The 26550-nt window shown below is 40.4% G+C and overlaps 1 protein-coding gene across 5 annotated transcripts in view; it reads right to left on the bottom strand.

Moving 5' to 3' along the window:
* Positions 1–572: 572 nt before the first annotated feature.
* Positions 573–26550, bottom strand: part of LOC137375294 (inactive N-acetylated-alpha-linked acidic dipeptidase-like protein 2) — a 1073632-nt gene continuing 1047654 nt past the window's right edge. For 3 of the 5 annotated variants that reach the window (XM_068042232.1, XM_068042235.1, XM_068042233.1), the window contains one exon: positions 573–7517. In XM_068042232.1, the coding sequence (XP_067898333.1) occupies positions 7307–7517 (211 nt within the window). In that variant the 3' untranslated portion in view covers positions 573–7306. Of the gene's footprint in view, positions 7518–14481; positions 14596–19261; positions 19525–26550 lie in introns of those variants that run through there. The other 2 variants (XM_068042234.1, XM_068042236.1) reach the window with 2 other exon arrangements.

The following is a 26550-nucleotide window of genomic DNA, read 5'->3' as shown; positions in this document are numbered from 1 at the left end:
GCATGCTGCCTGTCCACGTTTACAAACTGGGAAATACTAAACCTGTGCTGCTTTTCAGTATGTTTTATGATTAATTTAGTTTTCACTCATATACCTTCACTTAGATAAATGTATGACAATAAACAGATATAAACCCCCCTGTGCCAACTGACAGCTTTTGCAACTTAAAACATGTGTTTAGTGGATAAATTGCAGGACAATTTAAAAGTTATTTTCTTGGATCACCAAATCACAATTTTTTTAAGCAACTGTCCCAGTTTACAATCACAGCTCCAGGTCAGTGCTACCACTAAACTGTATCATTTTCATCATGAAAATAGTATATTTTATACTTCTATGCTGTGAGAAAGTAGTGCGTCTGTGTATTTGTAGGAGATGAGATTGGTTGCTCAGTGTTGAGTACCTGTACTTGAGCTGCCTTCTGGGGTTTAAGCTTTTTGACAAGTAATGGTGAAAAACATACAAGTGTTAAATACTCAAAAATTCCATTAAAATTTGTTTAATTAAAAATAGAATCCATAAGCAATACTACCCTGTATACATTTTACTTTGTACAAACTGTATATTCCTCTGATAGTATCCATATATTGGATTTTAAAAATATTTTAGATTTCCATATGTGCAGTAATACAAGGTTTAATCAATCAGTCAAGCCTTGTGACTTGTTCAAACAGCACAATTACTGTAATGTAAGTGAAATAGTTTGGTCATACAACAGCACTCTTCCTCCTGGCTATTTAGTCAATCAAACTTATTTGTGACATAATTTACAGTGATAAGTTGCATCGGCAATCTTTCAACGATCACATTTATCAAAAATATACACAGAATGACAACAGAACTTTCTTTTTGTTGTGCGATGCAATCAGCATGTGCTGTAGCAAACTTCTAAAATAAATCAAATTCAAGTCAATTGTAACAATCATGTCCTTTAAAATATACATTTACCACAGAAATATATTTGAGTCTCTGTTTTATCAAATCTTCCTGTGTACAGATGTACCTCTCTTTATGCTTTTCTGCCTCTTTATTGAGTGAGGCTGCTTCAAACTGATTGCCTCAAGGCAGATTGAGCCTGTTACTAAACAAAAAGTCAATTATTTATGTGAGACATGATCTATGTTAGTAGGAATGCTCCTCCTGGCCTCACTGTTGGTCACTGGTAGCCTCCTCCCCCACTCTTACAACTTCTGACTTGATTTGCTCATGGGGCTTCCAGAATTTTAGTGCTCAATTCAGCCAAGCTGCCCATTGAACATTGGGCAACTCGCTTAAATATGACCTGAATCTAAAAATGGTCCAGGCTTCCCACTTATCTGGCAGAAACAGCAGATGCACCACTGACTTTGTATCCAATTTGGGTGCAATTCAAAGATTACCTCCCATTAATTTTTTCCCCCTACTTGAGACTTAAAGTAATCTGCCACAAGACGATCTGATCAATAACGAATGCCAACATATTACCACATCTTTCTTTCTTTTGGGCCTCCTTATCTCGAGAGACAATGGATACGTGCCTGGAGGTGGTCAGTGGTCACCACATCACAGGAATCAAAACCCATAGCTTCCAGATTAGAAAGTAAATGCAATGTTTGCTGCTTTGTCAGGACTTTGCCATGTTTGAACAATATATATGGAAATTAGTCTATTTTATCCTGATAATTGAATGCTAATATTAGTTTAAGTCGCATTTAGATAATTATTCTTTAATCCGTCAATTTTTATAAACAAACCTAGTTTGTAATGTTGTTATCATGGGTTGAATTAACCAGAACTGCTTCATACTGAGCAATTGTACTTGTAGTGTGCAATCAAAAAAGTACTGTTTTATACTCCTATACTGACAATTGATAACAAAACATCCTCTATTTGCATTTCTTAAAATCTGCCCATTTCAGAACTTCACTCCATTTTGTCATCGAATTCTGTTTGACAGCAGTTCTACTTTTTAAAATCAAAGTGAATTTATATAAATACACTTATTTTTCTTAAAATGCATTCGGAAAAAAAGATAACCAATACTCTGAAATTATGCCATTGGGTGTCAGTGGATGAATGCTTAATATGTGTGTGTCTGTGTATTTGTAGGAGATGAGATTGGTTACTCAGTGTTGAGTACCTGTACCTCAGCTGCCTTTTGGAGTTTATGCTTTTTGACAAGTAATGGTGAAAAACACACAAATGTTAAATACTCAAAAATTCCATTAAAATTTGTTTAATTAAAAATAGAATCCGTAACCAATACTACCCTGTATACATTTTAATGTGTACAAACTGTATATTCCTCTGACAGTTGTCTGGAAATTATTTTAATGCAGGCATTCATTTGTTTTAAATGATTGGAGTAACATTTCTACTATCTTATGTACACCAGTGAACGTACAGCATAATTTAAAGGCCAACATTTTAAACTGTGAATAAGGTGTAAAATCGCGCAATGTTACAGTAATTGTTTCCTTATGAAGTGAATTAGATTACAGGTATCAAAAATTATCTGTAGCCCAATAACACATGAAAAATCATATTGTGTTATTATTCACAACTTTTTTAGAATGACATCCATAAAATGCTTTCACATTTCTTCCTGATTTTTGAATAACCAGACAAAAATAGGAACTTTCAATTTTTAGTTACTGTTATATTCACGTGTGAGGATTTATTGTTTCTATTTATCTTCCCTTTTTGGTTGCACAGTCTCCTCATCATTGAGTCCCTTGAAGCATGCGTGACTCTTCAAGCAAGAGGTTATGTATGTAGACAACCTGCTGCCTAGAATTTTATGTTTTGATCTAGCTGTTGGGAGCATATTTTTGTGTTTGACAATTTTTATGAAAAAGTACATGTGGATAAACAGGGATGTAATCCCAAGACAAAGCACTAACAGATGTTTGGAGCTACAATGAGAATAAGTGGGTTAGGGGAAACTAGCAATAAGTTTAAATAACATAGCTTGTTAATTTTTTGCCTAAGTCAACTGTAAACAATTCATGAAGAATTATGCAGTTCGTGGCTGGAGGGGAGGGAGAAGGAGATGGTACATTAATGAAAAATGAGTACTGAATTCCAGATTAAAACCTGACATGAGTGAGCTTAGCGGATATAGATCCTGAGAGGTCTTGACAGAGTGGATGTGGAAAGGATGTTTCCCCACCGTGGGAGGATCTAGAACAAGGGGTCACTGTTTAAAAAGGGGTCGCCCATTTAAGACAGAGATGAGAAGAAATTTTTTCTCTGAGAGGTTTGAGAGTCTTTGGAACTCTCTTCCTCAAAAGAGAGAGAGAGAAAGAGAGACTTTGAATATTTTTAAGGCAGAGGTAGATAGATTCTTGATAAGCAAGGAGGTGAAAGGTTATCGGGGTAGGCGGGAATGTGGAGTAATCAGTTCAGCCATGAACTTATTGAATGGCGGAGTGGGCTCAAGGGGCCGAGTGGCCTACTCCTGTTCCTAATTCGTTGGCTCAATGTATGTTTGTATAGGAAGATTTTTAAAATATCAGCTGAGCTGCTGAGATACTGGAAAAATAAGCAGAAAATGACATGGTTACTTCAACACAAAAAATAACTAATAAAATGACTCAAGGTACTGTGCTGCCCATGCGTATACCATGTCTTGTTGCCGTATGTCATTGTTTATAACACTAGCTTCCAGTAATTGTTTTTCAAAGCCTGCTTTCTGTTATCAGCCTCCATCATTTAATGTTAAAATGTTTGTCAATCCTATTTCCGAGATCCTAAGCTTTACTACACTGCCAGTTTAAGCCTGATTTTCATGTTTCTTTCTTCGAATAGGTCAGTTGCACACAGTAACTTTATCATTTTACAGTCACTGACCTCTCTTTTTTGAAAGAGATTGTTGATTTGCAGTTAAGAAAAATCAATGCAACTGATGCACTATAGGGTCAGTTTTCTTCTATGGATGGCTGAAAGGCACAGTGGGTTTCAGTGCCTGTGAGGAAGTGACTGCCATATTATTATTTCCCAGGACACATGCATGGTTCTGGGCATACTGCAGGCAAAGGCCCATCCTCTGGCTAATAGGTCCTCCAAAAAAATGTCTGAAATTGGAGCAAAGCAGAAGGCTCTGCGAGATCAGGGCCTTCTGGGTGATGCTTGGGAAATAGCAGGCCCTGACTTGTCCATGACAGAGGGGGAAAAGACATTAAAATAGAGTGTCAAATATGCTTTTCTGTCTTCAGTGTGCCCTATGGCCCTCAGTTCTTGGTGAGGCGGGGGGTTGGGAGGGGGGTGGGGGGGGGTGATGGTGGGGGAGAGGGGGTGTCCACCGGCAAGCATTCTGATGGACACCGCTGTACTGGAATTTTGACTGGTCAGATATATTGGAGAATAACATCAATGGCCTATAACACTCCTTCCATTTCACTTAAATAGCAATAGTAGGCCTGCATCTACAACAAGCACAAGCTTGACAAACTTGTTATGCTCCCTGGGGCAAGGCAATGGGGAAGACATGATGTTGCAGGTGTCCAACTCTTCTTTTCCTGCCCTGCCACCGAGGAATGTTGATTCTCCAGATACAGGGAGAGGAAAATATGCCTAATAGATCGATCCAATACTCTTGCTGAGCAGGTTGGAGGCAGTGCTACAATAATGTAATACCTGGAAAGAGCATGGGTGATTGGTAATTTAAGGTGTAATAAATGTTTAGTTCCTATAGGAGAATGGGACAATTTGTAACACGGAATATATCTAGCAATTTTGAAAAACACCAGCAGAGATTGGGCTCCATTTTAAATCAGTCAAAACCCATTTACTTGCACAGAGTTAAAATTGGGCCCAGGATTTCAGTGAGATGTTCCAGCCTGTCAGAGTGATTTTGTTGTCTTGAAGTGATATCCATTTCCTTAAAACCCATTCTTCCAAAATAAACATATTTTTATAATATTGTATTTGTAAAAATAAATTGCAAGCTACTGGGAAAGTACATTATTTATCTTATGTCAGGGTGTTATATTAGATAGTCTCACAATGTGAAGGTACATTATACACCACTGTTACTGTTATATCACATTCAATCTCTGCTGTGTTGCTTGCCTTGTCATACAACTTATGCTGTTATTGTATTCGATTCCTGGAATTATTAACTCAATCTCCAGTATCTCTATTGCAGTGTGTCGCACTCTGTTATATCATGGTATTGTACTATTGTCTTTGGTATATTATTTTCCTCACACTGAGTATTTCACTCAATATTGTATTATATTTAATCTTTGTTATGGCTATTCTTGTCTTCGGTTGTGCTAATTCTGTTTCTTTACTCTATTACAGTATCTGGTGTTTACATTATCTATAATATATATTTTTATTTAATGTACCTAACATTCTGTAATATAAAAATGTAGATGGTGGTCTGGGAAATGGCAACTGTAATCAGGATGCTGATAGAAAAAATGTCTCCTCGAAATGTTGTGAGACTTGGAGAACCTAAGATAATCATTTCATTCAGAAAAATGCTGCCAGTGGTAACAGTATTGAACATACAAACAAGGTCTTAAAGACAAAATGCGCTTTTTGAACTCGCTGCTCAGTCATTTTGCTAAATTATTACACACTCCACTATTGGATTAATTAACCTTTCATTCTGTAACTTCCTTAGCTGGTTAAGAAGTGTTACAGGATCATAATTTCAGGCCAGTAGCTCTGGTTTTGCCCACACTAAGAACTCACTTTTTGATGATAATGACTGCAACTGCATATCTTATAATCCTGCCCTGATAAGATTTTTTTTAGTGAAGAAGTAGAGAATCTTCTGTGTATATACATGAGGTGATTTGAAGAAAATTCCTTTTCACAGTTTTGAAGAAGAAAATCAAACTGATGGGTAGCATTTCCAGCATATTTAAGTTCTCAACTGGACCTAAAGAAACATATCATGTGACCTTTCAAACCATTCACAATTAGGAAACAAGTGCACTTCAACTTTAACTTCTGTTGATAAATGGAAAATTATCTTTCAAACTTCTTTGTGCACATTGAAGTATAGAAGTGTTTCAGAAATACATTAAAGACTGAAGAGAGATCTGCCACATTATTGAGTAAAAATCATTATTCCATTGTTTCCCATTGCATATATTTGATAAGCAAGTACTTTTTGATTTTAAAAAATTAAATAGGTACTGAATATTCAGTTCCTCAATATGCATTCAATCATCAAAATATAATGGTTCAGCTACATTAGAGAATATTACAATAATATGCCAATACAAATTAATCCAAAAAATAAAAAAAAGCTTTTCTTGTCTGTTCCAATCGACAGATTAAAAATGAGAAAACTGGTCACTCTGTTCTACACAAGGCATTTGTTTTACACAAATCGTACCACCTTATGACATTATTCCACAGGTTGCAATGAATAATACACTTTATATACAAGAAAACATACACCTCAATCTGAAAGGCACATTATGCTTTTTAGTTTAGTTTAGTTTAGTTTAGAGATACAGCACTGAAACAGGCCCTTCGGCCCACCGAGTCTGTGCCGACCATCAACCACCCATTTATACTAATCCTACACTAATTCCATATTCCTACCACATCCCCACCTGACCCTATATTTTCCCTACCACCTACCTATACTAGGGGCAATTTCTAATGGCCAATTTACCTATCAACCTGCAAGTCTTTTGGCATGTGGGAGGAAACCGGAGCACCCGGAGGAAACCCATGCAGGCACAGGGAGAACTTGCAAACTCCACACAGGCAGTACCCGGAATTGAACCCGGGTCGCTGGAGCTGTGAGGCTGCAGTGCTAATCACTGCGCCTCTAAGAGTTTGTCAATTTAATTAATTGCCCGTTTTGAGGTATCTTATAATGAAAATAATTAAGTGCTTATACAACATTCATTGGCTTCATTGCTCAGTCTGTTAAATGGATTGAATGAATTATTCCTGTTAATGTGCATTTCTTTTCCCAAATCTTTCCAGACAGTTAACAGCCTTAAAAGGTTGGAAATATCTCCTCATTCTATGACCAAGTCTCTCCATAATCATTATTTACTGCCATTGCATTGTTATCCAATGGACTTCAAATAGATAGTAGAACTGTTGGGTGTGATATTGATTCTGTGTAAGTGAATGGGTTTTGAGCAAATGTCTGACTGAGTTGTTAATAATAAACACTACTTATGAGTGACGATCACCATTAAATGGTATTTTGTTTGTGTATTTGAAATTGGCCGCATATTCAATTCCTGTTGTAACGTGTCCTTTGGTAAATTCAGGTATCATTTTTTGGTAGTGTAACTACCTCTGAAGAGGAAAATGTTCCTCCCTTCATCATTGCACATTTCTAAAAGTCAGTTTGTTCTTTTGCATTTTGAATATTCTCAAACACATCCAAGCCTGCCTTTAAATAAACCTGAGCAGATCTAATGCTGTTCAGCACCATAGATAGAACTGTGGATAGAGTTTGGTTTGAGTGCTGAAGTCTGCAGTGGCTAAGAGCTTCTTTCACGACAGAGAATTGGTTCGACATCCCATCGAGGTGATATAGAATATTTCTGAAACACAAAATAATATATGCAAATTGCAATACAAATATCCAACATTGAAATGTTTGCTAATGCTGTTGTCATATTTTAAAATAATTTGTAAATTGGCTGTATAGAAAGTTTATTGGATTTGAAATAATAGAAATAAAAGTACTTATAATGGGTTGGATTTTTCAGTGAAAGTAACGGTGAGGCTCACTGTTATTTATGAGCAAATCAGACTGCAACATCTGGAGAGCCCACATGCTTAGTTAAACACAAAAATCTAGAAGATGCTGTCCAAGATGTGCCACTCCTTAGTAAACTGCGCATAAACGGCATCTGGCCATCTGACATCCCATTCAAATGTATTGAATGGCGTGAAATTCCCGTACTGACATCGCAGATACAAAGTAAACTGGCCACAATACTTTAAATCAAGTCATTTCAGTCAAAGGACCCTTTTAATTTTAAGTTTTAATGACTGCCAAAGAACATCTCTGGTACTAAAAATTTACTTTAACAAGTGCAGAGTCTCATTCCTTCAGATTTTAATTATTGTTGATGATTTAAAAAATGTTAATTTAAAAAAAGTTTTCCTTTGTTTCTTTTATCTCTCTCTATCTTCATCCAATCCTCCTTTCTCTTTATTTTGTTTTTTGTACTTGATTTGACATTGAATTCACAATTCTAACTACACTTCCTGGTTCAGACTCTGCACTGCTCATTAACGATTATTCAATCTGATTCGTCAAGGAGATACATAGTTGCTTGCCCTGTTCACACAGGTCTCAGATGCCCTGTAGCGGGCACTGAGCCATTTGGTAGTCCAGCTGACAGCAAAGTGCCATGCAAAACCCTTTGGAATGTCTGGGCAAGTCTAAGTTTAATGAGTGTCAGACACCATTCATTCTCCACTCACAGAAAAATGCAATCCATTATTTTAACTATTTTGCAGTTTGTAAATGTCTATACTATCCCTTTAAGTATGGCCATATGTTTGACTTTATGGCTCTGTATTTTGTACTACTGTGTGTTATATTTTATAATATTTTACTTGAAATTAACTTGGGTGGAGAAGGAAGGAGACTGTGGCAGCAAGAATGCCAGTTTAATAACAGCATAATAGTTACTTCTGAATTGAAAATATATTTCTGTTCATTTATTAGTGTTTTCTCCTGAAGCAGAAGCTATGCTCATGTTTCAAATCACACAGTTTTGAAATAACGAGTTGATGTGGTTTGAATCTTGTACTCATGTATAGTAATACTTGAATCAGGCAAACAAAGCTGGAACATAAACAATTCACTAAAGCTGACATAAATAAGTCAGAACCCAAGTGCTAACTCAGACAAAATCAAAATGCTATGGATGCTGGAAATCTGAAACAAAATACTCAGCAGGTTGGGTAGGATCTGTAGAGAGAGAAACAGAGCTAACATTTCAGATTGACTTTTCATCAGCACTGGACAGTTAAGTGCAATGGTTTAAAACTAGAAGTTAAAAGTAAATTTGAACATTAAGGAATAGGAAAGGGTTGTGGATACAAATGTCATTCAGTGACTGCCAACTCACCATGAACAAAGACTTAAAAAAATTAGTTATTGGAGATGGGCCTTTCAGTGTTGAGTATCCCAAAGTAAAATGAACAGATATCAGAAGTTTTACTTTAATGTAACCTCTTGCTTGTAAGAGTTTTAGCTTTTTAAATCAATAATTTGATCCCTTAATCCATGCAGTCCTGTTCCCCTCTAAATTGCTTGTGGATAAAGCTGAAATAACAGACACACAGGAAGTCTGTGGAAGCAGAAATGTGCTGCAAGTGGGCAGGAATATAATATATACACACATATATATTAGATTTGGGACATTCTGGAGGTAAAATCACAATATTAGAAATCTGCATGTGAAAAATGACAACCCAAGTTGCACAACTCCCTTAATATAAAGTTTTATAAGGTGAGAATCAGCACATCTTTAAACTTTACTTTCAATTAATAGTCTAAAAATTAATTTTTTAAAAATCTGGGTTAAAATGCTACTGGTTAAATTTGTTGTATCAGTAGCCATGATACACCAGTAACTAAAGTCATACTGTAATAAAATGCCTCCACGTGTTTTATGAAGTTCAGTGTATTTGGGTGCTTTTTAATTGAGTTTATTGTTTTGTTATTAAACTGTTTTCATATGTATGTAAATTGATCATTTGGATGCAAAATGTGACTATTTACCAAGTGTGGCTTTCAGGGTCGCCGGGGCTGAATTTTCAAAATGGGGTCGGGAACTCGACGCCCAGATAATTTCTGGGTCCAGACGCCTTACCCTGTCTGCGTCAGTCACACAAGTCTATTTTTATATGTTAATGCCCTAATTGGGCAGGAGGTGAGCTCAGCGCTGAGCGTCTCCTGGAGGAGAGAGCTGCCTGTAGAGTGGGAGTGGCAAAGGCAGAAGGCAGCCATGATGGGGACTACTGCTGCCATGCCGCAGAGAGCAGGGAGCTCCTTAGAGGGCCAGCAGCATAAAAGAGGAAGTCATTATTCAAAGATCCAAATCTAAGGTAATGGTCATGATCCAATGCAAGATCTCCAAGGGCTCCATAATTTTTAACCTTACGAACAAAGTTTCCCTTTGCCCCATTGTGAACCTGTCAGCTGTGCAGTTATTTGCACCAGACCTTTCAGGTTCGCTGAAATCCAAATTGAAAATGGCAATCCCGACCTCCCCAGCCCCTTAACAAGCTCCTCCAGGAATTTAATGGGCCATTAATTGGCGGCGAGCGGTTCCCCATTCCCTCCCTCCCACCCTCACTTTAAGAACTAAAGTCTGTCCTGGAGGCATCAGGATCCAGAGACCCTCTCCGGGACCGCGATTTTTAAATCGCGTCCTCATCCGGTCACAACCCCGCTGGCATTTGAAAATCCGGCCCCTGATTTCTACATCAGTTAGCTGCCCAGTCCACAGAAGAGAAAATGAGAACACACAGTGCTATTTTCATGGTTTTATTGGCTTCAAAGTAGAGTGTGGGTGTTAGTGCTGTAGGCATACTGGATTTACAGAAATAGGGCATCCTTTAGGACCTATAGACATGACAGGATGCATTTTAAGGAACCCTCAACATCGGGATTCATGGGGGGAGGGGTGGGTGCCTGAAGATGGCCCCGGATGAGGCCCGCCACAGACGTCGATGCCAGCAGGGCTCGGCCCGATCCTTTCAGCAGCGGCAAGTCACCGTGGCGGCCTCCCCACCACTTGGCTATGGGACCACAATCAGCATATGCAAATAAATACAATTTACATTTTCAGGGACTTACCCTTAATCTTGATGGCCCGCCTCACTCTTTGGCTCAGTGGCCGGCGCTCCCGTGCCTTCAGATCCCCGCCCGGGGAAATGAGGCACAACACTGGTGGGGAGGGGGAAGAGGTAAGTTTATCAGTGGGATGGGGGTGTGTAATGGTGTCAAATTAATGTCATGGGCATAGTGGATGGTGGGAAGGGCTTGTACTTTAAACTTTGTGCAGTTTGGTAGGGGAAGGTCAGTTGGTAAAGGTAAGTGTTTTGTGGGTAAGGCAAATAGTTAATTTAATTGTTGTGGGAGGAGTGGTAGAGGGGCAAAGGAAGTGTATTTATGTAATTTTATTGCATATTTCTTTAAATATTAAAATAAGCCTGTAGGGCTGACAGCCCTTAAAAAATGGCATCAGCGCCTGCGCAGCTGATGCCATTACCGGGGACGGACAGCCCGTCCCCTCCATGTGATCGGGAGGGGTGGGGGGGGCAGTCCGTCCCAGCTATTTAAATGAGCCATCACAATCTTTGGCGTACGGCCTACGCGGGCGGGCCGCCGTCTGATCTCGGTGGCGAGCTTATAAAATCCAGCCCGACATTTTTACTGAACTACATGCAGTTTCCACCTTTTTGTGATTTTGTTCCAGATTTACAGCCGCTGCAATATTTTACTGACATTTTTACTTAGTGGTTTGACATCTAGTGTTTCTGCAGTTTCACTTAGATTTATTAAGCAACTGCTGGCTGATCCATTTGATGAGTTGAAAGGGAATTTGCACCATTAAGTTCACGCCAATTACTGCTGTGTTCACTTTCCTTGCAATTGCAACTTTCAGATTCAAGCCACTGTAGCCATCAGCACCAATCAGCAAGGTCCAAAATAATTTCCCAAGTCGCCACTGTGTTCCTCGAGAGGACACCTCTCTATATCAACTTCCCAATGTTTATGCGCCAGCATCAGAGAGCTAGAGAAACCCTTATTTCCTGTTTATGATTTCCCTTGGCTCCTTGTGATAACTGGCTATCCAGGTACTTGCAGGGGACGTACTTTGTACTCTGAACAGATAAGTCTTTAATTTTATTAATTTGCAGGTAGTGTGTGATGCCTTGAATATTACTGATGTGTGCTAATTTCCTTGGCAGTCCATACAATTCTTAAATGCTTGCAAATTCTGGACACAGCAGGAGGCTTATTGTAAGGAAATTTGATAGTTGAAGGACTAGGAGGTTTGGACCTTTTGGAACAGAAGTTATGGCCCATTACTCTAGTTCCACATCACCGGAACCATGTGTAGGAAGAATATAACCCACAGCACACAAGCCACAAGAATCATCATGAAATGCATATTTACTATTTCAAAAAATAACTCTTTATACTTCATATGATGCAGGTCACAGCATTGGCAAATACTACTTTAATAAAAAGAAGGGGAAATGTATGTTTTACTTTTGATTTCAGTTGAAAGAGAAGAAATTCATAGTACTGTGACTATTAAGGCAACAGCAACCATAAAGAAGTATCTGCACTGTGAAGTACGTCCCATTTTTATGTCATTAACACATACCTTTAAAAGAAAATATCCATTCTGTTAAGCAAAATTCTTAATTCCACCAAGATCTTGCATACCAAGGACATTCAACATTGTAGGCCAGGAGGATACCTTAGACAAGTATACTGTGGGTTGGTAGTGAACATCTGCAGTGAACAGGCAGATGGGGCCTTGATTTAATGTCTCATCCAAAAAAATGACACCTCAAATAATGCAGCAGTTCCTGTGTATTGCAGTGAAGTGCTTCTTTGGAATGCTATGGGGTTGAGTTTAACCTTACTGGCCTGGTGAGAACCAAGTGAGTAAGCAGCTAAAGTTGAGTTATCCACTAACACTGCCTGGATCATGCCATCTCCCATTTTCACCTAAGCAAGTGGGAAAGGCACCTGCCTAAAGTTGGCAGTGACCTTTAAATATCCAAACTGTGGTCCGATGACAACATCAGATCACGCAAGCAATTTTAATTGTGACTTGAGTTAACCCGCCAGGTTACATCAGTGAAAAGACACCTGGAAGCAGAAGAGGCCATTCAAAGTTGTTTTTAAATTTTTCCTTGTGCAGCCCATAGGAACAGGAGCACTCCTCTGGACCCCACAGGAAAGTCTAGGCTTTCTCTAGCCTATCCTCATCCCTACCATGAAAACCCCAAGGAACCTGGTTCCCACAATTACTTGAATGCTGGAAGGAGGCTTCCAAATTTCCATCGCACAGTAGTCACTTCCTGCCCATTTCAGAGGTAAAGTCAACCGGTGGAATCTTAATGAGGACTAGCTTTAAAAGTATCCATTACCTAATTCCGTTGCAGGTGGGCAGGAATCTAACTGAAATCAGAAGATTAAAACCTCCTGCTCCCAGATCAGAACAAAGAACAGTACAGCACAGGAACAGGCCATTCGGCCCTCCAAGCCTGCGTCGATCTTGATGCCTGTCTAAACTAGATGTGTTCAATTCCTTAGATTAGGGCTTGAACCCACAACTTTATGACTTAGGTAACTACTGTTATGTCTAGCAATATGAAATTGCTGATTGTAACTGAAATATAAACAGAATAAAGTTAAAACGATAGAAGCTTACAGAACAGAAGGAAGCCATTTGGTCCATCATGCCTGTGCCAGATCTTTGCTAGAGATAATCGCACTGCCCCTCATTCTCCCCAAACCTCTGTATCTTCCTCTGGTTCAAAAGTACATCCAATTTACTGCAAAAGATGCAAAGGTCTCTCCCTCAACCATTGACTGTGGCAAGGCATTCAATGCTTTAAAAACCCATCCTCTCAGTGACAATTTTAAATTGGTCACTTCTCATCATTAACTCTGCAACTAGAGGAAGCAATCTTATCTTATTCATCCATTCAAAATACTTCATAATGATGTTAAAAATCTATAAAATCTCCTTTTAGCCTTCTCTGCTCCAGCAGTAGTAATCCCATCTGGCCTTGGAGAAAGTGCAGTAGATTTATCAGAATGGTACCTGGACTCCAAGGGTTAAATTATGGAGAGAGATTACACAAATTACAAATCCCAATACAAATCCCAGTTCTGATGAAAGCTCACAGACCTGAAATGTTAACTCTCTTTCTCTGTCCACAAGTGCTGCAGACCTGCTGAGTATTTCCAGCATTTTCTGTTGTTATTACACAAATTAAGGTTGTATTCCCCGGAATTTAGAAGGTTAAGAGGTAATTTGATCGGTTTACAAGATATTAACAGGAACTAATAGGGTAGATATAGAGAAATTACTTCCACTATAGAACACTCTAGTTCTAGGAGACATAGCCTGATACTTAGAGACAGGCCTTTCAGGAGTAGAATTCGGAAACACATCTACACATAAAGGGTGGTAGAAATTTGGAACTCTATTCCGCAAACTATAGCTGATGCTAGATCAATTGTTAATTTTAAGGTGGCGATTGATAGACTTTTGTTCTCCAAAGCTGTTAAGGGATATGGGACAAAGGCAGATGGGCTGCAGATAAGCCATGTTTTTACTGAATGACAGAACAAACTTGAGGGGCTAAATGGCTTACTCCTGTTCCAATGCTCCTAAATTACTCCTCATTAACTATAATTTTTTTTATCCCTGCTATAATCCTAGTGGCTTTAATGTCCTTTCTATAATAATAAGCTTAAAATTGTACAAGGCTCTAACTGTGGCTTACCTAATATTTTGCAGTCAGTGGAAATGAAAATCGTCCAGCCAATGCACAATAGTTTTCTCACTGAATGGTAGAACAGGCTCGAGGGCTGAAGGACTAACTCCTGTTCTTGTGTTTCTATGCACAAACCCAAGTTAAGTTCTTTGCTGGTTATTTATTTAAGTCATAAATATAAATAACCACTCAGCTAACAAGATGCATGAAACTGTGATAAGACACCAAAAAGGAAACAAATACATTATTGATTGAATGTTAATGAAATTAGAATGCATGTGTCATTTTAATGAGCTTTTCACAGTGACAAATCACAGTGACTGAGAAGAGTCTAGTGCTGAACTTCGAATTTGATTAATAACCTGAGGCTACATTCCCGAAGGAGATAAAATACCTTGTTATATGTGACAGACCGGTCTTAATGGACTGACTGGAAGACCCGTGCAAAACGAGTCCAAAAAAGTCATTTTCTTCCTTTATGAATCATTTACAAGCAGATAAGTGCATATATTATTGATGGAAATGCTGACTTCATCGTCAAATATTCTCTTTGCTATATATTCTGATTTTCATTATTTCCTGCAACAACTGCCAAATCATTGGGATACTTTACCCCTTTCAGTACCCCACGTTCTATTTCTTGCAGAAATAATTATGTAAACCTGTAATGCTAGGGTATTGTAATAGACCTGTGTAGGAGTGTAAGTGCATGGAATCACAGATCATGGTATTATTTTGTGGCATTCTCTGCAAACTTATGAACTATAAATGTGACATTTATTTTCCACTGCAGAATGCCACTTGTCCTATCTTTAAAATTTGATTTAAAAAACCCCACAAATTTTAAAATATTAACATAAATGGAGGAAATATATCAACAGATGTTCATTTTTTAATTCCTGTATGGCTAGTACTGCTTTTATCTGCTTATATATTTCTGTTATACTTTGTTACTTTAACATGATTCTGATGTGTAGAAACTAAATCATTATTAATAAAATGCTAGAGATTTTGCACTTTATTATGATTCTAATTTTCTATCAACCAAGAAAACTATGGTCCTTGAGAAATTATTATTTAATTTTAGTTGTTTTTGTGTAAGTTTGAAGATTGCGGCGCAACTTTTACAGACCCCCTGACATCGGGGGTCGTTGGGGGCCAGAAAATGCCTCCGGTAGAGGCCCACCACAGGCCTCGATGCCGGGAAGGACCAGCCCCATATTGCTGGCACCGGCAAGGCCTTATGGTGCCCCTCCCACTGCTCGGCAGAAGGCAAATCTTAATATTTAAATAAATGTTAATTTCTGAATAAATGTCCTACCCACTCCCACCGTCCGTCCCCCTCTGATATTGACGCGGTAGCTGCACGCTTGTGCCTTCGGATCTCTGTTTGGAGATCTGATGCGGGACACTGGTGGAGAGTGGGGGAGCAGCTAAGTATTTCAGTGAGGGGGGGAGCGGGGTCAAACTAATATGAATGGTGGAGGGGATGGTGGGAAGGGTTAAAGATAAAAGTTTTTGAATTTTGGTTGGGGGGGAAGGTCAGCTACACAAGGTATTTTTGGGGGGGGGGTGGGGAGAGGGCACACAATGAAGTGCATGTTTATTGCAGGGGTGGGAGAGGAGCTATAAACATACATTTAATTTTTTTCAATAAAGTTTAATCCAATATTTCTTTAAAGATTTTAATTGTCATGTAGGGCTCGAAGCCCTTTAAAATGGCGTCGACGCCAGCGCAGTGGCCCCTGACGCCTTTGCTGGGGATGGAATGCCCACCCCCTCCACATCATTGGGGGGGGGGTGGTGGGGGGGAGGGGGAGGGGGTGGTCCGCCCCAGCCATGTAAATGAACTGCCGCGTTCAATATTATGGCATCTCTGCGGAGTAAGATCCGCACCTGCAGGCTGCCATCTTTGATCTCGGCAGCGAGCTTGCAAAACGCACCCCGTGTTTCCATGAAAAGTTGAAAAGGGTGATTTTCCGAGGAGGGAGGGAATTCTGTTTGCAATCGGGGAGGGGTCAGTCTGTGATCTCGGAGGGGTCTGTCTATGATCAGCGGGAATGGGAAGGGGTTGTCCACTGGTGCGGGGTATGTCGGCAATCGGGCAGGGGTTTCTCTGCAATCGGGAGAATGGAGGGGTCTATCCATGATTAGGAGAATGGAGAGTGGTCTGTCCGCAATTGCGGGGAGTGGGTAGGGATCTGTCCGTGATCCCATGATCAGGGGCAACAGAGGTTGTCTGACCTGATTGGGGGAATGACAAGTGCTCTGATGTGGATCATGGGAATGGCGGAGGCCGGGGGGTGGGGGGGTGCGGGGAGGGTGTTTCTGGCAGCCATTGAGGAGTGTGGGTCTGGTAGTGAGTGGTGGATGGGGGAGGGGCAGGGCCTCACTGTGATTGGGAAAAGCGGCGGAGGGAAACAATGAGGGAGAGTGGTGTGGGGCTTGGCGGCAAGTGGGAGGGTGGGTGGTGGTGATCTGACCACGATTGGGGGAATGGGAGGGGCTAGTGGCAATCAGGGGGAACGAGAGATGCGTTTTGTCACAATTGAGGGGAGAAGCAGTATCCTGGTGCAAGTAAAGCCCACGATTTCCTTGTGAGACCTGGATAAGTACACCTGCCCATCCTGGTCACAAGAAAACTTGAAAAATAAATTTAAGGCTTACTTTCTGGGCCTCTTTGGGCCCAGTATCCAGCTCCCAACAGGCTTTGCCTCACAGCAGAGTCGACACCCCACCTCCCACCTGTGTGAAGTTCCAGTTCGGGTTCTGATGACATAATTGGATCCGTTTTGCATACTAAGGTAAGACCCTGCTTCTGTTTTGCCGGTGTCCTGCTCAAAACAGCAGGTGAATGTGGGGCACTTCAGGAAGGAAGCAGGATTGAACATCAGAAATAAGAGCAGGGATAGGCCACGTAGACCCTCAAGTCTGCTCCGCCATTCAGTAAGAGAATGGCTAATCTGATTGTGGCCTTAACTCCACTTTCCTGCCTGCCCCCAACAGCCATTTACTTCAGAGGAGGCAGGGGCCCCCGGTGAGAGACGCTCCCTGTGGGAGTTCTCCCTGGGTCCATCAGAGATTTGGTGTGGAGGGTGTTGCATGCAACAATCCCATGCAATAGGTTGCTAAGTAGGGTCACAGATACCCAAACAGCTGTAATTTCTGCGGCCTGGAGGAGTGCATGTTTCACGTTTATGTGAAATGTGTGAGGTTGCAGCCCCTGTTTCACTATCTGTAGGGTGGGGGGGAGGCATGGAGGGAGGCTGCTCCTCAAGGTCTGGCTGCACTTCAGGCCCACACTCCTGTTCTTCGGCCACCTTTGGCATAGGGGAGCGGGAAGATCGAGGGACCTTGTGGGACTGCTCCTGGCCTGGCTAAGATGGCCACCAACTGGTCCAAGCAGCAGGTAGTTGAGGGGTCATTCGGCCCAACTGCCTGCCTCTCTTTCGCGGCTATGTCTGCGCACGGGTGTACCGAGAGAGGGAGCACACGGTGTCCGCAGATATCCATTAGGTCTTTTTCACACAGTAGGCACCGGGGGATACTGGAGTGTATCATCACCACCAGGATTATTATTTTAATTTGATTTGTTAAGTCTCCTTTAAAGTTTTTTCTACCGTCTATTACTGGTGCCCCTTCAATCAGGGTACTTAGTCCCTCCTTTTAAATTAGCATTTGTTTCAAAAGAGGTAGAACTGTTTACTCCCTTGTAGATCAAAAATCTGTCTATCTCAACCTTGGATATATTCAATGACCCAGCCTCCACTGTTCTCTGGGGTAGAGAATTCCAAAGATTAACAACCCTCTGAGAGAAGAAAATCCTCCTCATCTCCATCTTAAATGGGAGACCCCTTATTTTGAGACTGTGCCCCCTATTTCTAGATTCCCCCATGAGGGAGAAAGTAAGTGATTTCTGTTATTTTATCTGCACCCTCCCTGCTTTCTGCCAGGTTGAGGCATTTATAGTCGATCCCCTTGGCTTTGTTTTTCTCTCTACAAATGCTGCCTGACCTGCTGAGTGTTTTTAAGTGTTTTTGGTTTTCCAGCATCCACTTTTACGTTCAAACTGTTCTGGGATTAAAAAATACTAAAGGGTAGGAGCCAAGTATTTAAATTTAAAAGTGTTAATTTCAAAGAAATGAGGGAACAAGGCCTGGATCTAACTGCCAGGGTTTTTCTCTGGTAAGAAATCACATGTCGAGTTAATTTCCTGCCCGTCCATGACAGAATGTGACATGGACAATTTTAACAGCTGGGCCTCATTTAAATCCTGCCAGCCATCTACTCACCTTTTACAGGTAGGGGATGGGGCTGCAGAATTTTGGGTTCTGGATTGGGATCCAATGTCAGGGTCAAATAGGGGTCACAACCTCGCACTGTGCAGGAAACAAACACCTAACAGTGATTTTCCCCAAATTGGCCAATAGGAGGCCCTCCAGCATGGATGAAGCTGCAGGCTGCCTTTTCAGGTATGAAAGAGAGAGGACGCCTCAAAATGGAGGTGCCCTCTCTCCAACATTTTAAACATTTAAATATAAAATAGACTCACCATTCGGGTCATCGTGGTGGAGGGGTAGCCTCCACAGAGCAGCCTGTGGCTGGAGCTGAAACCAGGCAGGTGGGGACAACCTCAAAGCCTGCCAGGAACACTGGCCCTCTGGTCCGCTGCTGGGAGGCCATCTCCAGGTAGATGGCCTAGCTCCCGGTGTCTCAGGGGGCCTGCAGGCTGACTGGTAAATTCCAGTTGGCCTCTGACAATAGGCCTTAATAGGCCATTAAGTCTCCTTCATTGGCTACCCACCGCTTGCGGGCAGGTAGCCCCTCTGGCCCAGCCTTCGGGAAAATGGCTGGAGAATGGGATGGTGCCGGCATGCCGGCTGGCAGCGTGACTGTTCATGTCCATCTGCCTCTGCACTCGCTCCCATTTGGGAGGAAAATACTGCCCAGGATGTCCGCAAGAAGTGGCGTATAATTGTATGGACTGGAGGCTGCCCATCATCACCAGGTCGGCAGTGGGATCGATTCATGCGGCTGACTCAGTTGGCTGTCCTAATAGAATGGGGAAGATAGCAAGGATAAAGTTGAAAGTTGGACTCAATACTAACCAAGACAAAGCAGAACTCAACAATCAAAGAAAGATTCGCATTTACATACTGCCTTTCACAACTTCAGGACATTCCAAAGCCCTTTCTAGCCAACTAAGTACTGTTGAAGTGTAGTCACTGTTGTAATGAAGGAAACATGGCAACCAATTTGTGTACAGCAAAGTCCCACAAACAGCAATGTGATAATGATCATCTAATCTGTTTTTAGTTATTGATTGATGGATAAGTATTGGCCAGGATACCAGGAAGCACTGCCCTGCACTTCTTCGAATAGTGCATGAGACCTTTATGTCCACCTGAGGGTGGAGATAGGACCTGGGTTTAATGCCTCATCTGAAAGACATAAGCCTTCAAAATCATGAGGGGTCTGGATAGAGTAGATAGAGAAAACCTGTTCCCACTCATGAAAGGATCGAGAACGAGACGGCACAGATTTAAAGTATTTGGTAAGAGAAGCAAAAGTGACATGAGGAAAAACTTATTCACGCAGAGAGTGGTTAAGGTCGGAATGCACTGCCTGAGAGTGTGGTGGAGGCAAGTTCAATTGAAGCATTCAAAAGGGAATTAGACTGTGATATGAAAAGGAAGAATGTGCAGGGTTATGGGGCGAATGTCGGGGAATGGAACTGACTGAGTTGCTCTTTCAGAGAGCTGGTGCTGACATGATGGGCTGAATGGCCTCCTTCTAAACTGTAACAATTCTGTAATTCTGTGACTCATCTGTACTGTTCTCCCAGTCCCCTGTCAGTTCTTCTTGATTTATCAAAATTGCTGCTACAGCCCTGCCAAAGCTCTCCCAGGCTCAAGATCACAATCAGAGTATTCCCAGACACAATCTCTGGAATTATTTGTAGTTCCAGCCCTCTGTCCATTTCCTGCCATATTATGTGTTGTCACACATCTTTCTGTGTGCCTAGGTGTTAAAAATAAAGACAAATGCTAAATATTGAGTATATTAGTGATTCAACATGTTTAGGAGTCAGACTTAGACAGTGGGAATGTAAAAGAGAAAGAGGAGATAAGAGGGCAGGACAGATTCACACAAAGAGTGAATCAGAGCACTGAGGAAGTGACAGAATGATGTATACACCATAATGAGAAAAATATGTGATAACAAAGAGGAAGAGAGGTAGCAGTACACAAAAAAGAGAGACTGGGAAAGCAAAGAATCAATTTCAGGAAGAGAGACAGTTTTTTGTCCACAAGCTATGCCACAGGAGATAAACTATATTGTAAGATAGTTGACATCCCTGCAGATATCGCCGAATGCTCAGCCTTCGTGGTCCGGATTGCCAGATTGCCAAAGATTGTGTCTTCTGGCTTTAACAAGCTTGGCAATCAGTTGCATGATACCTAAAGGGAGGGCTTCACTGATGGGTATCATTAGGTTTATTTTCCTGCAGATTAGTTGCTGTACAGAACAATGCATAGTACCAATAGCATGGCAGGATTATGCTCTGATGCTCAGATTAGCAGCACGTAGTTGACCTCGCTCTGGCACTCTGGCACGCCTGCACATGTAGCAAGTAAGGAGGCAGACTAATTGATAACTCACGTTCTCTCCAGCAAAATCTTTATGGACTGTTATCAACTTTGGTTAGTGAACAACCCTAAAATAACTGACAGCACCACTACCCATGTTTCTAGACAGCCTCCACTTGCTTGATCAATCGATGGTTGCTGTACTCTTTGCATATTGTAGTTAATGGAGGGGCCAGACTAACAGAGACTGTCTTTAAAAGGACAGTTATTTCATAGCTCAGTACTTGGCCAGTCGTCTTTAGTGACAGAATCAACACCGAATTTAATTTTCCTTAAGGTGACATTGCCTCATAACATCATAAAGGCCCAAAATTTACAATGAGAATTATGGTCAAATGATCAGTACTCACCATTATAATGAAGAAAATCTGACAGCAATTTCTGGGGTCCGCACATACATAGTTAAACGTGGAAATCCAGAAGTTGCAGTCAGAGATACTCTGCTCCTCCACAGTGTGTGCTGTTGTAGTCCCCATCAATAGACTCGGCATTGAAATGGTGTGAACTTGCTATTCTTACCCACTAAAAATAGGTGAAAATTTTAGAGCTGGTGCATTCAGGAATAAGTGAGTTTTTAATGGCGTATTAAGTAATAGTTACTGCTGAACAACCTTCTAGCCCTGAAAAATTAATTTTGCAAGTGTGGCGTCTCAGTCCCTTAGAAGAAAATTAGTGTTGGAGATTTTAAAATAAAATTATTTTTTCCATCTGTCCCTTTTATCTCTCTCCCTTGATCCCATCTATATTTCCCAATTGTTAATTCACTTTCTGTATATCATTTAAATCTAATTTATATTTCCTGCTTTATGATTCCAGGTTTGGACTCTACATGTCTCAGTGAGGATTCTTTAATCTGATTGGTTGAAGGTCTCGCTGTTTCTTGCCTGTTCACAGACATCAGGGATCCCCTGTCGAGGAAGCTGCACTGGAAAAGGCACGAGATCAGAGGAAATGTCGGGCTGACAAGCCCGTGAAAAGTCTCTGGGCAGCTGTCAGTGAGGTGAATGGCGAGCAAAATCTAGGTCAATGTGACACTGCCTCCAATTTGCACCACTATTTGCAATCTCATTCTATGTGCTGTCACTATTTGCTTGGAGCATTTGATAGCTTCATTTTATGTTACTGCAGCAAACCAACAACTATGTAGCAATCATCACATGTGGTGTTCAATTTAGCAGTCTGGAGGCACTATGTGCTCATTGCCTATGGTGTAATTAAGACCACATTTTCCACAACATTAAAGCCTAGAACTGTATATAAAAACCTGCTGTGGCAGGAGCCGCCATAAAAGCAGCAGACTTCATGCTGGTAAAACACTTAGGATTCTGAATGGAGCATCAAGCCAAAGGAAATAGTCCAAACACATTCATAGACAGCAAGAACATTTCATTGCATGGATACCATAGATTTAAATTTGATGAACAGGTAGTCTATCATTTATGCAAACAGTTAAAATAATTTGCAGTGTTATTCCATGACTTTTGACCAATAGTGTGAAGGTGACCAAAGCCAGTGTTTTTTAGAGCTCCGCTGGTGTCACTGTTGGCATGAGTCAAGTTGCAGTGTTAAGGCAAATCCGTTAGGTTACTTCTGCTTTGTGTAGCTCAGCTGATTGTTACATCTGATTTCCTTTGAACCCCGTCTCACACAACCAACAGCAAACATAACACATTTTTTCTCATTTTAGGATTTCCCAGAGAGTTGGGACCTATTGACTGCATTTATATGATCTTCATATATAAGTTGATCAACATCTTCACAAAGTTGACACAACCCCCAGGAAGCTGACAACTCAAAAACAGCCCTGACATGTGAAATAAAAACAGTTAGAAGTCTTTATAGCTTAGCAAGATGTGTATACAACATTCTTCCACTAGTGTTAGAAAAAAATAAGTACATGAAAGACTAGACAGGAAATCCAAATGTTGAGAGCACAAAATCGGTGATGCATTTTCAGGGGGTGTCCAGGAGCATGCTTTTCCAGAGTAAGTTGAATTTTTACATAAAAAGTAATACATTTTGGTTAACTTTAAGCACTTCCATACTTAACATTTAAAAGATTTTTAATCTAAAACAAAGGGGAAAAAAAACATACAATTAGGATTTTCAACAGACTACCAAGAACAGGAACTTGCATTTATGTGGCGCCTTTAATTTAGAAGACATCCCAAGGTGCTTCATTGAGTCAAAAGAAAGAAATGGAGACTGAATGAAAGGAAATATTAGGAGGGGCCTCGAAGGAGAGGAGAACGTGGAAATGCTTTAGTTCTTACATTATTTCACATTATAATGTAATATACTCATCAGATTTCAAGATCATTGCATATTTGACCTTGGAGGAATTTCAAGTTCATTTATATTAAGATACCACTATCATGTTAGTTTTTACCAATAAGGGGTTAACTGCCACCAATACACAGGCTTTCTGGGAATGCTAACTAGGCCCATTAGCTGGATGAGACAAAGTAATGAATGAAATGGTGTTTCTTACGTACCATAGCAATTTGAGCCAATAAGGTTCATTAATACATTTTAGAAGGATTCGCAACTGCAGCGTAAGCATGACTTCCCTTCACTGAGCAGAGCATGCGTCTTAGTTCAATTGGCCATATAGGAATTGCGGGGCTGCGGGGCGGGGGGCAGCCCGGGGGTGTCAGGGGCGAAATAGAAACTCAATAATTCAAACCTTGACACAAGGAGCTGGGGAACGGTCAGAGGACAGCTTAGTCTTACCATTATCTGTCTGGAAAATGCAGTCTGTTGTGAGATGCAGATTTGAATCAATTAGAGAGGCAGAGAACTTGTTCTTGTTAGTCAGCTCAACAAATACTGACTTGTACAGTGAAGTTCGGCCTATATTAAGGACTATGTTGCATGAATTATTATTTTTGATGTTATGAGGAGTCAAGGAAATGTGTTGAATTTCAATGTAAACTATATTTTGTTCAGTTGTGCACATAAAAGAAACCAGTTTGTTAATTTACAAATGATCTCATCTAAATCGAGTGGTCATTAATCCACCTTCTGGAAGGTAGGAGAAATATACCTGGGGCATGTGGGTGATCACAGAATCCAGAACACATACCAGATTCTTGGGTCAAGCTGTTGTTATGGGCAATAAAGGTAAATTCCTGATCATAGGGGATGCAGTGTCCACTTAACTGAGTGGCTGTAACACTGAAGCTCAGAGAATATTTAGTGCAGACTCAACATTTGAAACAATAGACTCTGTTGATATCATAAATTTACAGCTCAGATTTTTTTTTAAGATAGAAATATTGTCTCAAACATCTATTCCAATTTAGTCAAAACAATTGCAGTGCATTTAAGCAGATTTGAGACTAAAATGATTACTAAATAATTAGTGCATGACTTCCAAATAAATTACAATCGTCTAATCAGAATCAGCAACTGGATTTGAAATCTATGCTATCACATTACTGAAAGCTACTGATGTTAATTAGAGTCTATTGTTTACAGCATTTGTTACAGATTCTGTGTTATGAAGATAGATTACAAATAACATTTGTGTGGATGCTTTTCTGGAAGACTGTGAGATGAAATTTGTCCAAAGAAACTAAGGTCATTGAAATGTACTTCTAATTGCTAAGTTCCCAACCCTAACAAACAGGGAAAGCCTAAAGATAAAGAATACTTTGATCTAAATTAAAGACCAAATTTAAATTATGGATGTATTCTTAATGATCTAAACTTGCTTTGTTGTCTGAAGGTCACCAGTTGTAAATTACACCTAAGCCTCCCTGTTTACAGATGAAGAATTGCCTTATTTATAACGCTTCAGCTGACAGATCTGGTTTAACCAAATCAATACTCACTGCAGTGCTGTGAAGAAAAATGTCCCAAATCCTTTCTTTTTTGCCCCACAAATGACTGCACCTCTGCGTCTGGGACGAAATACATTTGAAAGGTTTTTGTGTGGGTATCTTTCAAGAGACATCAAGATAGATATAAAAGCATATTTCTTTTGACTTATAATCCATTCTTGTTTTTAAATATGATAATAAATTTATAAAATGCAAGAAAAATCAATTTCTCAGAAAGTAGGGCTATTCATCAAACAAAGATATTGATTTATCGAAAATGTTACCTTTTTTGCAGAGTCTGAAGTCCCACCAAACAGAAGCTGTAATCAAAGCTATTTACAGCTTTATTCCACATTCCACAGTGGAGTATAACAGTTGACTGACTTGTTTGTATAATTTTAATTATTCTAAAAACCTTAATTATGTGACTTATTCTGGAAAGAAAGAACTTAAATATATATAGTGCTTTATCATGCCTTTTGGGACATTTCTAAAGTGCTTGACATACAAGGAATTGCTCTGAAGTGTCGTCACTGCTGTTATATACTGTAGGTGAATATGCCAACGATTTTACACCTAACAAGATCCTACAAACAGCAGTGAGATCAAAGACCATTTAATCTTTTTCTGGTGGTGTTAGTTGAAGGATAAAAATGTTGCCAGAATACAAGGAGAACACTGCTCTTCTTTAAACAATATCATGGGATCTATAACGTCCAGCTGAACCACAAAAGCAGGAAGACAGGGCCTCAGTTTAATATCAGCAGTGCACTGCTGTGTTAGTATGTCAGCCTTGTTTATTCAGTTGACATCCTGGAGAGGATCAGTCTGTGTGATAGTCTGTCTAAGAAATAGGAGTAGTAGGCCATTTGGTCCTTCAAGTTTTTTTTTAATTCTTTCATGGGATGTGGGTGTCACTGACAAGGCCAGCATTTGTTGCCCATCCTTAATTACTTTTGAACTGAGTGGCTTGCTGGGCCATTTAAGAGGGCAGACCCACATTGCTCATGGCTCTGGAGTCACATGTAGGCTAAACCAGGTAAGGATGGCAGATTTCCTTCCCTAAAGGGCATTAATGAACTAGATGGGTTTTTATGGCAATTGATAATAGTTTCATGGCACCATTACTGAGATTAATTTTAATTCCAGATTTTGATTGAATTTAAATTCCACCAGCTGCTATGGTGGGATTTGAACCCATGTCCCCAAAACATTCACCCATGCCACTGATTACTAGTCCAGCAACATTACCACTACACCATCATCTCCCCCATCTCCTCTGCTATTCAGTAAGATCATGACTGATCTTCTACCTCAGCTCCACCTTTCTGCACCATCCCCACATCCTATAATTCGCGTCGTACCCAAAAATCAATGATCTCCGTCTTGAATATTCTCAACAACTGAACATCCCACAGCTCTCTGGGATATATCCACCTCCATAACATCGCCCCTGCCTCAGCTCATCTGCTGCCGAAACCTTCATTCTTGACTTCATTACCTCTAGACTTGATTATTTCAATGCACTCCTGGCAGGTTTCCCACATTCTACTCTATGTAAACTTGAGGTAATCCAAAACTCTGCTTCCCATGTCTTAACTCAT

This window comes from Heterodontus francisci, chromosome 11 (assembly GCF_036365525.1).
Source record: "Heterodontus francisci isolate sHetFra1 chromosome 11, sHetFra1.hap1, whole genome shotgun sequence".
NCBI classification, from domain to species: Eukaryota; Metazoa; Chordata; class Chondrichthyes; order Heterodontiformes; family Heterodontidae; genus Heterodontus; species Heterodontus francisci.
This window is presented reverse-complemented; position numbering and strand designations above follow the sequence as displayed.